The following is a 14,464-nucleotide window of genomic DNA, read 5'->3' on the forward strand; positions in this document are numbered from 1 at the left end:
GAAAATGGGCTTTCCTGATTTGTTTGGATAGTGTATGGAAGGTCTGATGCATTTTAGCTGACTCTGATTACTTTCTCTTACACCCTGGACTAGGCAGGCACCCCCCCTCCTGCTGAAAGTTTTACTAGTGGCCACATTTGAAGCCAATGTTGGGAGTACTTAAATGGCAGGCAGAAATTGCTCATTTAATATATAGGTGATCCATGTACTCTGATCCCAGAGAATTTAAGGACTTAGGTGTCACCTGAGAAGGGTCCCTGGCTAAACTGATTCATATCATTTGTAATTCTACTTTGATTAGTAATTCCAGCCTTGGCCTGTCTGGCTTGGTTGAGCGTCCTCCCATGTCGCAGGTTCAATTCCCAGTTAGGACACATGCCCAGGTTATGGCTTCAGTCCAGATCAGGGTGTCAACAGGAGGTAACCAATGTTTCTCCCTCTCCCCTTTTCTCTAGATTTTTAAAACCATAAAAAATCCAAATTGTTACCTCCCGGAGTACAGATAACTACTGGATAAATGATTGTTCGAAGACAGATGGGAACCTTGTTCAACCCTTTTCAAGTTGGTCCCTTGGTTTTCAAACTCAAATGGCTATATCAAATAAAGGCAGCAGTGTTGCAGTATTATTCATAATCTCATGAAAGTTGATTATTAAAATCGTATAAAACATTTCCCAAAGGTGAAAGTTCTTGAGTTGTTTTTAAAGAAGTCTTTTCTCCCTCACATAGTCCTCCATTCTGGCTTGTTCTTTGTCTTGGCTACATCACAGCAGGGATCTCTGAAGACACTGTGTCCAGGGGCTGCCAGTGACAATCCATCAGTGCATCATACAGCTCCTCACTCTGCTCCATGAACTCCTTGTTGGCCTCGGTCACATCCAGCTGTGGCATGGGGTCTGGAACAGAACCAAGCATGTATTTAGGGAGCACCAAGGGGAGAAAATACCCCCTAGCCACAAGACCATGAGACTTGGGTTCAGTTCCCTGTTCCCAAGACCTCTGTTTCCTAGGGCAAGTTCCCTATCTGCCCGAGTTCCCTCCTAACTTGGACTGATACAACTGCCTTGCAGGGTTCCTGTGAGGATGAAAATAGGAGAATGTAAGGTGTAGTTAGTACTCAAATAATAGTCCACATTTATTAAAGCAACACCTATATTTAGCTATCATGTGTCTGGATTTTCTGGTGTGGTTATTTGAATTTTGAGCTTGGAAATTGATCCAAATTTACTAAGTCCAAAGCACTAGTCTTAGAATGAATATTATATACCATTGAAAATGAACCTTGCCCTGGTCAGTGTGGCTCAGTTGAGTATTGTCTTATGCATTGAAAGGTTGCCAGTTAGATTTCCAGTTAGAGTACCTACCCAGGTTGTGTGTTCGATCCCCAGTCGGGGTGCGTATCAGAGTGCATACGGGAGGCAACCAATCGATGTTTCTCACATCAATTTTTCAAAAATCAGTAAAACACACACATACAAAGAACCTTGGCTGCACACAACTTGAGTCTAAACTTGCATGAGTATTGAATGAAAGAAGACAGTAGTACATTCAGTATGACTGCATTATACAAAGGCCAAAAAGGCAAAAATAAACCATATTGTTTAGGGATACATACCTAGGTGATAAAACTAAAGAGAAGGAAAAAAATGGTTACCACAAGAAGCTGGGGGTTGTGACTGGGGGAAGGATGGCTTCTGGAGGCTGGAATTCAGGTCTCATGGGCAACTGCTTTATAATTACATGTTAAACTATACATTTTAATATTCTACTTAACTGGAATTCAGGTCTCATGGCAACTGCTTTATAATTACATGTTAAACTATACATTTGCTTTACGTACTTTTCTTTCTTTTTTTAACTATGTTTTTATTGGTTTTAGAGAGGAAGGGAGAGGGAGAGAGAAACATTGATTGGTTGCCTCCTGTACAAGGCACCCTGACAGGGAACCAAACCCAAAACCTGGGCATGTGTCCTGACCAAGAATTGAACCAGCAACCTTTTGGTGCACAGGAGGATGCTCAACCAAATGAGCCACACCGGACAGGGCTGCTTTATGTACTTTTCCATGTATGTGTTACCTTTCACAATAAAAGTTCAAAATAATAATTACTATGACTGATGACATTTTATATTTTTGGTCTGTGTTGGTTTAAAATGCACACACACATTGATTTAAACACATTTAAAAGCAAACTGGAAATTAAAGAATACCTAATAAACAGAAAGACATCCCATGTACTTGGATTGAAAGATGATTTTGTAAAGATGGAAAAGTTCTCCAAATTGGTCTATAGCTGCAGCTGTTTTTTTGTTTTGTTTTGCAGAAAATGACAAGCTGATCATAAAATTTTTATGGAAATGCAAGGAATCCAGACTAGCCAAAACAATCTTTAAAAAACAAAGTTCAAGGACTCACGCTTCCCCATTTCAAAACTTACTGAAAAGCTACAGTAAGAAAGACCAGCAGTGGTTTAAGGATAGACATATAGATCAACTGACTAGGGTTAAGAGCCCCAAACTAAACCTATACATTCATAGAAAACGGCTTTTCAACAAGTGTACCAAAGACAATTCAAAGGGTAAAGAACAGTTTTTCAACAAATGGTGCTGGATTAACTATAATTATATAGGCTGGGGCAAAGTAGGTTTACAGTTGTGAGTATGCAAAAGTTTATTATTTTTTGTATTGTATTTTTTGTATTATTTTTTGAAAGAATAGTCTATTGATATTTAGAGAGAGGAAGGGAGAGAAACATCCATTGGCTGCCTCCTGCAGGCCCCCCACTGGGGATTGAGCCCACAACCTGGGCATGTGCCCTTACCTGGAATCAAACCTGCAACCCACAGGACGACCCCCAACCAACTGGCCAGGGCTTGTATTATTATTTATTAACTATTGTATTATTTTCCATATGAACAACCGTAAGCCTGTATTTTCCCCATCCTCTATAAGGTGACTTAACTAGATTTAGTGCAGTGATAATTTTGCAATATATCAAAACTGAATTATATATCTAAAACATACATTTTGTTTAACATATCATGTATTGGATCTTTATCTATACTGATGATTATCATTGGGGATAAAATCTTTCTAGTAAAATTACTGATTCAAAGCATATAAACATAGTAAGAACTAACTTTTATAGAAACATGGTATATTCTAATTTGTATTTATTAATAGTGTGATAGTTGAATTTTATGTGTAAACTTGGCTAGGCTATGATGCCCAATTGTTTGGTCAACCACCAGTCTAATGTTGCTGTGATGGTATTTTGTAGATGTGATTAACATCTGCAATCAGTGACTTTTTTTTTAAGTTTTGCTTCTGATTTTAATTATTTATTTATTATTGATTGATTAAAAAAAATTTTTTTAAGCAATTTTTAGAAGAGGAAGGAAGGAGAGAGAGAAACATCGATAGGAGAGTGAAGCATTGATCAGCTGCCTCCTCCATGCCTCCCACCGGGAATCAAACCAGCAAACTTTTGGTGCATGGGACAACGCCCAACCAACTGAACCACACTGGCCAGGGCCATTCATTGATTCTTGTATGTGCCCTGACCAGGGATTGAACCTGCAAATTTGGCATATCAAGACGGTGATCTAACCAACTTAGTTACCTGGCCTAGGCTGACACACACACTTCTTACTGGAATTATGTATACACTGGCTCTCTCATTAGAATGTAAGTTCCTCTAGGCAGAATTCACCATGCATTCCTTTAGCATCCAGCTGAAGGCACAGTGCCAGCCACAAAGCAATCACTGCATTATGGCTGACAGAGGGAATGAGTGATGGGCTCCTTTCTTACCTTCCAAAGCATCATCTCCAACTTCCTCATATGTCTGTCAAGAGAGAGAGAGGTTGGGTGAGAAGGATCCTGGCCCATAACAAGGATGGCTTATTTTTAACAAGAGCAACTAGGTTGCTCCATGTTTCCCCATTTTTTTTTCTGAAGCCCAAGCCCCCGTCCTTATCAATCCCACCCTGGAGAATGACCCATGTCTCTAAAGGATGACAAAACCCAAGAGAGCAGACTTGCCAAACCATGGTTACCTGCATGGTGCTCTGGGTATAGCCATACTGGGGGTAACTGTAGCTGTAGCTGCCTGTATTCTGGTCATAGCCCCACTGAGCATAGTAGTTCTGGTACTGCTGGTAATACTGGTTGTAGCTGTAACTGTACATCTGACTATATTCCACGGGCTTCACACGACTACTGTGAAGAAAGAACCAAAAATAAACAAATGTGAGCAAACATTCCTAAACACTTACTAACTGAACAAGGACTTTTCTAAGCACTTTACACAGATTAACTTCATTTCATCCCCACAACAATCTCTTGCAAAAGTATACATTATTCCTATTTTACAGATGAGGAAACTGAGGTACACAGAGGTTACATAATTTGTCCAAGGCCACACAGCTAAACGTGATTCAAGCAGGCAGTCTGGCTCCACAGCCCATGCTTTGAAGATAGGAGTTTTCAATGGTTACGTTCCTCTGTTACCAAAGTTTGTCAGTAATGACCTTTTCCTCTTCCCAAGATCTTGGGGGGCGGGAGTGGGGGGGCGGTGTCTGCTTTTTACCACCCATAAAGGCTCAGGTAAACATGGCTAAAGAATCTAGAACTAGGATGACCCCAAAAAGCTTTTCAAACTTCAAAATATCTAATCACCTCTTCCCTACAAAGAATTAAGAGAAGTGCTCCAGTAGCCTTATCGTCATCACTGTAGTCATAGCTACCATTTACGGAGTAGGTACTCAGCTGTGCCAATTACTTTTCATATATGGTCTCCTGTTTTAAGTCCTGCACAATCCTATGATACAGCGATTATGTATTATTCCCATTATACAGATAAGACTACTGAGTCTGAAAGGTTAAGTGATTTACTCAATACCATGCCCACAATTGGAGCAGAATGTAACTACAAGGTTCATGCTAACACCAGACCATTACATACAGCAGCTGGCCTGATAGACTCAAGTGTCCTACATCCTGCTTTTGCCAGTCAGGGCTGAGGCCCAGGGTCAGCGGAAAGCTTTCTTATTCTGATTGTACAGCTGCCCCAGTTGCTAACCAAAGACAATGCCAAGTCTGCAAAGGACCCATTGCTCTCAAAAATAAAGTACATGTGAGTGAGTACTTTATGTTTTCAAACTTCTGAAAAAGGCCTGAGGTATGACCAGCAGTCCCAGCTGACAGGAATGAAAGAACATAACTGAAGACATGACAATGTTCCTCCAGAGTCATTGTACTCGGGCCAGAGTCTACCATAGGTGCACACCAAACACACACAGGAGGCAAAGTCTGGTTTATAAGTAAAGTTGTAACAGTCACATAGTGTGGGATGTGGGACGTGGGACGTCCTCATGATTGGTGCATTCTATCTCGGAGTGAAACCAAAGAAGAAACCAAGTCATAAGCAGGAGTTGAACCACCATAGAAATCCCCATCACAGGAACCACAAAATGCTCAAGTCTGAATGAACTCTTCCCAAGTTCTTTGCAAATTCAATGTCTGTGTGGTGAGCAGGACTCAGCCAGAGCAGTTTGAGAGACTCCACATCTGATCATCTCCTGACAGGGTGGCTCGATGACGTCAAACAGCATGATTCCCTCTCCCTGCCCAGGGCCAGGCTGAAAACTGACAATACCTTGTCTCCATAACGCCCCTTCCACGGTGCTTCCAAGGTCCACCACCCTCCTGCCATGTTCAGGTACTTGAAGGTACAGTCTCTCCACACTCAGCTCTTACAGTCTAGCTCTCAAAGGGAACTCTTACCTCCCTCAATTCCTACAGCCTAGAAACAGGCACCAAATACTGACAACATTCAGTGAAGAACTAGATGTAACAGAATATAACCTCTCTGCAGAAGGGACTCTGTCAGAACATACAGCCAGAAGGATTACCTGCAGTAAAAATATGATGATGATTGGGCAACTATATGGAAAAGTGAGTGTGTATACTGAGTAAACTGGGGGGAAAAGAGCACTGTTATTGTGAAATGAACAAAGAAATCAATTTACAGCATGTAAACTGACTCATATGTACTGTGTGTATGTATATGTATATGTATATGTATATGTATATGTATATGTATATGTATCCTACAGCATGTAAACTGACTCATATGTACTGTGTGCATGTATATGTATATGTAAATGTATATGTCATGGATAGCTAAGGAGGAGCTAGAAACAAACTCAGAAATTATAGTTAGTCACTTGAGGGTAAGGAGGAAATTTCTTTTAAATGGCTTCTTTAATGTTTTCATATATATAATAGAGTTTAGAAAAAATAACACTTTGGGGGAGAAATCACTCAGGCTGATCTTCTCTGTGTTAAAAGCACAACAAGCCATAAGGAACCTGCAAATCCTTTGCTGCTGTGAAAACATGGCCATTTGGAAGCCCCACCCTAAAGCAGCAGCCCATCTCGTATCTCTGGAAGAGCTTCTCCGTCTTGGCATTACTGACGTTGGCAGAGGGAGGGGAGCAGGTAAGTGCTTGTTGTGGGGGTTGTCCTGTGCATCACTGGATGTTTAGAGCATCTATTCATTAGATGCCAGTAATACCCTCTCTGAGTTGTAACAACTAAAGTTGTCTCCAGATGTTGCTAATGGCCCCTGGGGGACAAAAATTGCCCCTAATAGACAATTACTGCTTTGGTCAAAGGATGAAGATTCTATGCAGAAAAAAGTTGTCTTACATCTGAGTGAGAAACCTGCTTGGAGTTGTTTTCTGCCTAGCATGACAGGTACAATAGTGATGTATATACTAGTCTATAGAGTGTTTGGATCATTAATCCTCAGCCATTCCCAAAGCATGGGACAGTCACAGGTTTATAGGTTTCATTGACATAAATAAGCTTAAAATTGGGTGTAAATTTTTCCTTCTGTTCAATTCTTAATCTCTGGGTCAATGTCTAACAGTGGCACTACGGGGCAAAGAGCAGGGGCATTACATATGTGGTACCAAACTGCTTCTCCAGCACTGCTATCAGCAATGTCTGAATGTATCTGTCTTCCAGGTCAGAGCTCTCCCCCCAACCATAAGCTCCTGGAGGGTTATGCTCATTCATCTCCAACACCCAGCAAACAGCCTGGCGAATATCAGGCATTCCTTATTTGTGAGTGAACTGAATCTCTCTATAGCCTCCCATCCAGCATGTGGATGCTCTGATGATCAACAAACAGGTGAGGAGTATCCAGGTGGGGGTCAGCCCAGAGGCCCTCTACCTTCCCTGTCAGCACAGGACTCACGCTTTAGGGATTGCCACACTCAGCCGTACTGGTTTAGATCCCAGTCCTACTGCTCCCTGGCACTCTGTTAGGGCTCGCTTCTGTTCCAGTTCATCTGTGAACTTCACAAAACCATAGCCCCTGCAGGAAAAAACACCACACACACGATATATAGATCACAAATGGAATGAAGGTAAAGTCTAAGAATGGAAAAGGGGCTGAAAGGGATAGAGAGTCCATCAAACTATGTGGGCAGGAATGAGAGCCCCATCGGGGAGGCGTGTCGCAGAGCAATGTGAGATTCAAGCACTGGAGGATCCTGAGATCTATAGGAATCCCCACCTTCAGTTCACCACTCTCTCTCCACTTTCACTGATGAGTCTCCTGCCCAAACAGTAACTTCCCTCCCAATCTACTAGGAAATATTACTTTCATTATGGTAACAGCAGTAGTAATAGTTTCTTCAGCAAATATTTATTGAGTCTGTCTATATGCACTAGGTCTTGGTAGTCATACGCAGACAGGGTTCTTGATCTCCTGAACTCATCTTCTCCCAGGGGGAATAGATAGATGAATGATAGCTAATATCTAATGAACACTATCTCCCAGACACTGTGCTGAGCATTTTTCCAGGGTTATCTCACTGAACGGTCCAACAATTTGATGTAGTATCCACATTTTACTGAAGAGGGAACTAAGTTCAGAAAGGTGTACCAATCTGCCCAAAGTCACAGTAGAAGCAGGATTCAAATCCAAGTTTCTCAGACTTCAAAGAACGAGCGTTTTTTTGAGGCTTTCCCACTTTTTAAGTAAAAATAAAAAAATACAAACACCTATATAGCATTTCCTACTGCTTTAGTTATATTACATAATTTAATCCTTACATTGCCCCTGTGAGCAGATACTATGAATCAGTCTTGTTTCATAGATGAGGAAATGGGCTCAGAGGTTCAGTAACCTGTCTCCTGTACTATACCTGGCCGGTCCTGGAGCCAGGATTCCAACCCAGGCAGTTTGGTTCTAGAACCTGTGCGCTTAACTACCACACTACATGACCTTTCTATAACACCTCAATCCATGAGAAAAATGCTGAAACTAACAGGGTGAGCATCAGTAACACGGAAGGCCTTACTTAGACACGCCTGTCTGGTCCAAAACCACCTTGCCTCCCCGGCAGGAGGGGTAGACTTTGACAAAGAATTCATACAGCATGCCGTCATCCACGTCTGGGGTCAGGTCCCCCACAAAGAGGGAGTACTCAGGGCTGAGAGGAGAGAACAAGATTCAGAGACAAAGACCTTTGTTCTGACAACTTCTTTTGGCCCATTCTAGGTAAACCCTTTCTGAGCCTTTTTAGGGAATGACACATCTGGTGGGTCCTTAACCAGGTCCTAATTTGTTTCATTTGGCAGTCCTGGCAGAAGAGGTATGGAGGTAGTTCCCTGCTCCGCCCAAGTCCTTCATCCATCCACTGCACAAAAGTCGTCTGGCTTCAAGGATTACATGAGTGCAGATGGAGGTTGAGGTCAGAGGTACTCAAAATATAAAACTAGATGTTTTGCAGTCATTGCATTTTAAAAAATCCTTACCTGAGGATATTTTTCCATTGCTTTTAGATAAGAATGGAAGAAAGGTGTGGGGAGAGAAAGAAACATCAATATGAGAGACACATCCATTGGTTGCCTTCCGAACACACCCCAAGCAGGGCTGTGGATCAAACCTGCAACCCAGGTGCGTGCTCTTGACCAGTAATCGAACCCCAGACCCTTCAGTGTGAGGGCCAACACTCTAACAACTGAACCAAACCAGCCAGGGCATCATTGCATACTTTTAACTTAAATGGTGAAACACAGAGAGAATGAGAACTGGATATTATCTACTAAACACCTTAAAACCTAGCTAAATGCAATTTCTCAAATTTTAGAATAAGGGTCATCCAACTTTTTCTGTAAAAGACCACTTTTTTTTTCTGATAGCATTTTTTCACTTTTAACTTAGCCAACATCTTGACATGTCATTATTCTGCTACAACATGACTTATTAATGGATATATCGCACTTCTATTAATGCACATATTGTAATTTAAACCACTTCCCTATTATTAGATTTGGTTTCCCCCCAATTTTGCCCACTATACATAACATTTCAATTAACACCTTTGAGGCTAATCTTACCCACATGATGAATAAATTCTGAGAAGCAGAATTATGGAGGTGAGTGGGTACAAATCTTTCTAAAGATTTTGATACATTGTTTTAAAGTTTTCACACAGCAACCTGAAATGCTGAATCAAATTATACTGCTATATGCCCGGCTGGTGTGGCTCAGCGGTTGAGCGTCGTCAACCCAGGAACCAAGAGGTCGCCAGCTCGATTCCCAGTCAGAGCACATGCCCAGGTTGTGGGCACCATCCCAGTGGGGGCCGTGCAGGAGACAGCAAATCGATGACTTCCTCTCTCATCGATCTTTCTCTCTCTCTCTATCCCTCTCCCTTCCTCTCTCTAAAAATCAATAAAAATATATTTTTAAAAAATTATTTCTACAACGTCAATTATTATGGAATAAAACCTCAACACTGTGGGAAGTAATGGGGTAGAAGGCTAGAAAGAGACCAAATACAGAGAAAACACAGGCCTCCACATGAAGCATTAACAGTAAGGTGCCCTCCTTCAGGAGGGAGGCAAAGTGGAGCCAAACTCAACCCCCTATCCTCCTCTTTGGTGGTGACCTGCACAGTGACACATCTCGTCTCTCTCTAGACATTTCCTGGGGCTTGAAGCTAGGTCGGGGCTGCTCTGTACTTACCTGTTATCTGGTTGTTTCCCATAAGTAGCATAGTTCAGTTTAAAACGTTTTGCCTGGAAATTTAAAAACAAACAAACTAAAACAGAGAAAGGTGTTTTAAGAGTCAAACAATATTTGAAAAAAACTGAAATAAATTACCTTGCCAAAACATCTCCCCCTCTCTAAGCCTCAGCTTTTTCTCCTGTATAAAATGAGGGGGTTGCACGGATGACCGCTAAGGGCACTGCCAGCTCCATGGTTCTATGAGCCCCCGTGTGCCAGCTTGGTGCAGCTGGAAGCTAAGTAACTGTGGGAAGAGCAAAATGTAACTCTCTTGAAATGTGTCCTCACTTCTGCCAGCCTGTTCTACTTTCTCAATCAGGCAAGAGGTCTAGTTTCAAGTCTTCCATTAAGAGAGGCAGAGGTGCAGAGTAGAAAGGGCATGGGTTTCAGGGTCAACCAATCTTCATTTCGCTTCCTGGCATTGCCACTTGCTACCTGTTTTGCCCTGGGCAAGTTATTCCACTTCCCTGAGCTTCAGCTTCCCAGGCTGTCAAAGATAACAATGCCCACTCTTCAGGGTTGTTACACAATTAAATAAAATAATATAAATATATAGTAGGGATTCAATAAATGACAGTTACTGATAACAATAAAAATGGCAACATCATCATTATCTAAGTGTCCTTACAGGTGTGGCTCCTGGAAGGGGTTTCCCATTAATTTTATGCAAACACTTCTCGGCTGTGGCCAAATCTGCAAATTCTACAAAACAGTAACCAGCTGGGATCCTGGAAAGAAAGAAAACAGAGAGAATGGTTAGAGATGCGGTTCCCAGATGAGAGACTGAAGAGAGGGAAAAATGATTTTCTAACCAGAGCCCACATTGTTTTTGTTCCCTGCCAAATTCCAGTTCAGAACTTACAAATAACGGAACTGTTGCACGGCCTGCGTGGTTTAGTGGTTAAGCATTGACCATGAACCAGGTCACAGTTCGATTCCCAGTCAGGGCACATGCCCAGATTGTGGGTTCGATTCCCAGTAGGAGGTATGCAAGGAGGCAGCCGATCAATGATTCTCATCATTGATGTTTCTATCTCTCCCTCCTCCCCCTTTCCTCTTTGAAATAAATAAAAATATGTATATATATATATATATATAACGACTGTCAATCTGGGCCAGTCCCAGAATTAGTAAACATTTATGTACTGTTTTACCTATGAAGTACTTTTGCCAAAAATGTTTAATACAATCCAATCAAACCTTAAGTTTACAGGAAATATTAGAAACAGAACAAGTAAAACACAAAGAAACAAAGAAATCCAGAATATAGGACCAGAATCCAGAATGTAGGACCTATGTAAGACAATTAGTTTTCCTCTTTAAAAAGCCAATATTTATGAGAAAAGAGGTGGACTTTTCTACACTGAAAAGTGTAGACTAAAAAACTAAATGCAATGCAGTATCTGATCTCTGATTAGATCCCAATTCATTAAAAAGCAAACCAAAAAAGCCAAAAAAGATAGTCTGGGAACAATTATAAAAATTTAAAGACTGGCCATTATATGGTATATCATTATTTTCTTACTGTGATATGAGCATGTGGTTATGTAAGAGAATGTCCAGTTTTGGGCAATGTATGCTTAAATATTTAGAAGTGAAGTGTCACAATGCCTGTAATTTACTTTCCAATGGTTCAGCAAAAAGAAATCATCTATCTATATATCTTTCTAAAGACAGATTTAGCCCACTGAGGTGGTTGAGCATCGACCTATGAACCAGGAGGTCACGGTTCGATTCCCGGTCAGGGCACATGCCCAGGTTGCGGGCTAGATCCCTAGTGGGGGGTGTGCAGGTGGCAGCCGATCAATTATTCTTTATCATCATTGATGTTTCTATCTCTCCCTCTCCTTCCCGCTCTGGAAAAAGGATAGATTTAGATAAATAAGGAAAATATGGCAACATGTTAATAATTATTGAAATTAGGTGGTGGCTGTATGATTATTCATTATACTATCTTTGTAGGTTTGTTTGAAATTTTTCATATTAAAACTTTTTAAAAAATTTTTAAATATTTTTATTGATTTCAGAGAGGAAGGGAGAGGGAGAAAGAGATAGAAGGTCAATTGATGAGAGAAGTCATTGACTGGCTGCCTCCTGCACACCCTCCTCTGGGGATCGAGCCCATAACCCAGGCATGTTCCCTTGACTGGAATCGAACCTGGGACCCTATCCACTAAGCCAAACCAGCTAGGGCTTAAAACATTTTTGAATCACCTCCAGAGGCTGATACAGAGTTGGAGAACATGGTTCCTATCCTCAAGAAACTTACAATCTAGTTAGATAAAGTAAACCATGGACCTTACCTACTGGGGGATAACCATGAGATTCCTAGTGTTCTGATTTTAATAGCATCACTAGGAGGATGTGGCTATATCTTCTTCCTACTAAAAGATACTGACAACTGTTAACTTCCTTAACATCAACCTTAAAGCTATTACCAGTGAAAGAATCCCAACTTTTCTGGAAATACTATTTTAGATCTTACCAAGAAGGTATGGGCAAGAGCAATACCTAAGCCCAAGGATCAGAGAATAGTCTATGAGCTCCATAAATGGTTGCTGATGTTAAGAAAAATGGTGGGCCAAATCTGTGTATGGAATTTTAAGGCTCACAGATGTAAAGACCACCACCTGTAAGAACTGATCACTCATTTAGGGCCAGCCACTGTGGAACACTTCACATGCACCATCTCATCTAATCCTCACATTACTCTATGAGGCAAAAAAAGCATTACACCCATTTATATGTGAAGACTGAGACGTAACAGGATTATACAATACACCATAAAGCACACAGCTTGTACGTGCCAAAGGTTGGATTTGAATTCAGGATAGTGTGATTACATCCTTTACCCAACATTATATTATGACAAATTCCCAACATAAAAACTGAAATAACTCTACAGCAAACACCCACACTTGCATCACCTGCAATGAATATTTTATCATACTATTTTATCCAACTATCCATCCTTCTACCCATGTATCATCCTTATTTTTTTGATACATTTCAAAGTAAGTTGCAGATATTGGTGAACTTGCCTCAATGACTTTTTTTTTTTTAAATATATTTTATTGATTTTTTACAGAGAGGAAGGGAGAGAGATAGAGAGTTAGAAACATCGATGAGAGAGAAACATCGATTAGCTGCCTCCTGCACATCTCCTACTGGGGATGTGCCCACAACCCAGGTACATGCCCTTGACCGGAATCGAACCCGGGACCTTTCAGTCCACAGGCCGACGCTCTATCCACTGAGCCAAACCGGTTTCGGCAACTCAATGACTTTAACATGAATATTGTTGCCTAGAGTTAAATTATCATTTACAGTTTTTTTCTCTTTTGGTTTATATGCAATGAAATGCACAAATCTTCTAGATCATGAGTTATTTCTACCACAGATGAATTTTGTATATTCCAGAATTTTCAATTAGTAGAATCATACAGTAAGGCTTCTTTCATATAGCGTAATGCCTTTGAGATTCATTCATGTTGTCACTATGGAAGCAGTTTGTTCCTTTTTTTAAAAAAAAAATCTTTACCAGAGAACATGTTTTTATTGATTTTTAGAGAGAGGAACGGAGAGGGGCACACTGAGAGAAACATCAATGTGAGAGAGACATAGCCTGCAACCCAGTATGTGCTCTGATCAAGAATAGAACCTGAGACCCTTCCTGTGCAGACGCTCTAACTACTGAGCAACACTACCCAGGTCATTTTTTTTTTTTTAAGAATTGTAGTTAAATATACATAACATGCCATAGCTGGTTTGGCTCAGTGGCAAATGTTTCCCTTCACTGAAAAACAAATCTTTAAAAAAATAAATATAGCCCTAACCGTTTGGCCCAGTGGATAGAGCGTCGGCCTGCGGACTGAAGGGTCCCAGGTTCGATTCTGGTCATGGGTATGTACCCTGGTTACAGGCACATCCCCAGTAGGGGGTGTGCAGGAGGCAGCTGATCGATGTTTCTCTCTCATCGATGTTTCTAACTCTCTATCCCTCTCCCTTCCTCTCTGTAAAAACCCTGGTGGTCAGTTTTTAAAAAATAAGTAAATAAATATAGCCCTAGCTGGTTTGGCTCAATGGATAGAGCTTCGGCCTATGGACTAAAGCAGTGGTTCTCAACCTTCCTAATGCCGCGACCCTTTAATACAGTTCCTCATGTTGTGGTGACCCCCAACCATACAATTATTTTCGTTGCTACTTCATAACTATAATTTTGCTGTTATGAATCGTAATGTAAATATCTGACATGCAGGATGTATTTTATTGTTATAAATTGAACATAATTAAAGCATAGTGATTAATCACAAAAACAATATGTAATTATATATGTGTTTTCCGATGGTCTTAGGCGACCCCTGTGAAAG

The 14,464-nt window shown here is 41.0% G+C and overlaps 1 protein-coding gene across 5 annotated transcripts in view; it reads right to left on the reverse strand.

Annotated features, from left to right (window-relative positions):
- Positions 1 to 616: 616 nt before the first annotated feature.
- TRNAU1AP (tRNA selenocysteine 1 associated protein 1) overlaps positions 617 to 14,464 on the reverse strand; it is a 16,357-nt gene continuing 2,509 nt past the window's right edge. The window contains exons 1-8 of one of the 5 annotated variants that reach the window (XM_014546813.1): positions 10,723 to 10,815; positions 10,191 to 10,338; positions 10,053 to 10,128; positions 8,380 to 8,511; positions 7,269 to 7,388; positions 4,060 to 4,222; positions 3,815 to 3,848; positions 617 to 896 (exon numbers count right to left, since the gene is read on the reverse strand). In XM_014546813.1, the coding sequence (XP_014402299.1) occupies positions 760 to 896; positions 3,815 to 3,848; positions 4,060 to 4,222; positions 7,269 to 7,388; positions 8,380 to 8,511; positions 10,053 to 10,128; positions 10,191 to 10,203 (675 nt within the window). In that variant the 5' untranslated portion in view covers positions 10,204 to 10,338; positions 10,723 to 10,815 and the 3' untranslated portion in view covers positions 617 to 759. Of the gene's footprint in view, positions 897 to 3,814; positions 3,849 to 4,059; positions 4,223 to 7,268; positions 7,389 to 8,379; positions 8,512 to 10,052; positions 10,129 to 10,190; positions 10,339 to 10,722; positions 10,823 to 14,464 lie in introns of those variants that run through there. The other 4 variants (XM_014546810.1, XM_005875245.2, XM_014546812.1 and 1 more) reach the window with 4 other exon arrangements.

This window comes from Myotis brandtii, unplaced genomic scaffold, assembly GCF_000412655.1.
Source record: "Myotis brandtii unplaced genomic scaffold, ASM41265v1 scaffold456, whole genome shotgun sequence".
In the NCBI taxonomy this organism is placed as follows: Eukaryota; Metazoa; Chordata; class Mammalia; order Chiroptera; family Vespertilionidae; genus Myotis; species Myotis brandtii.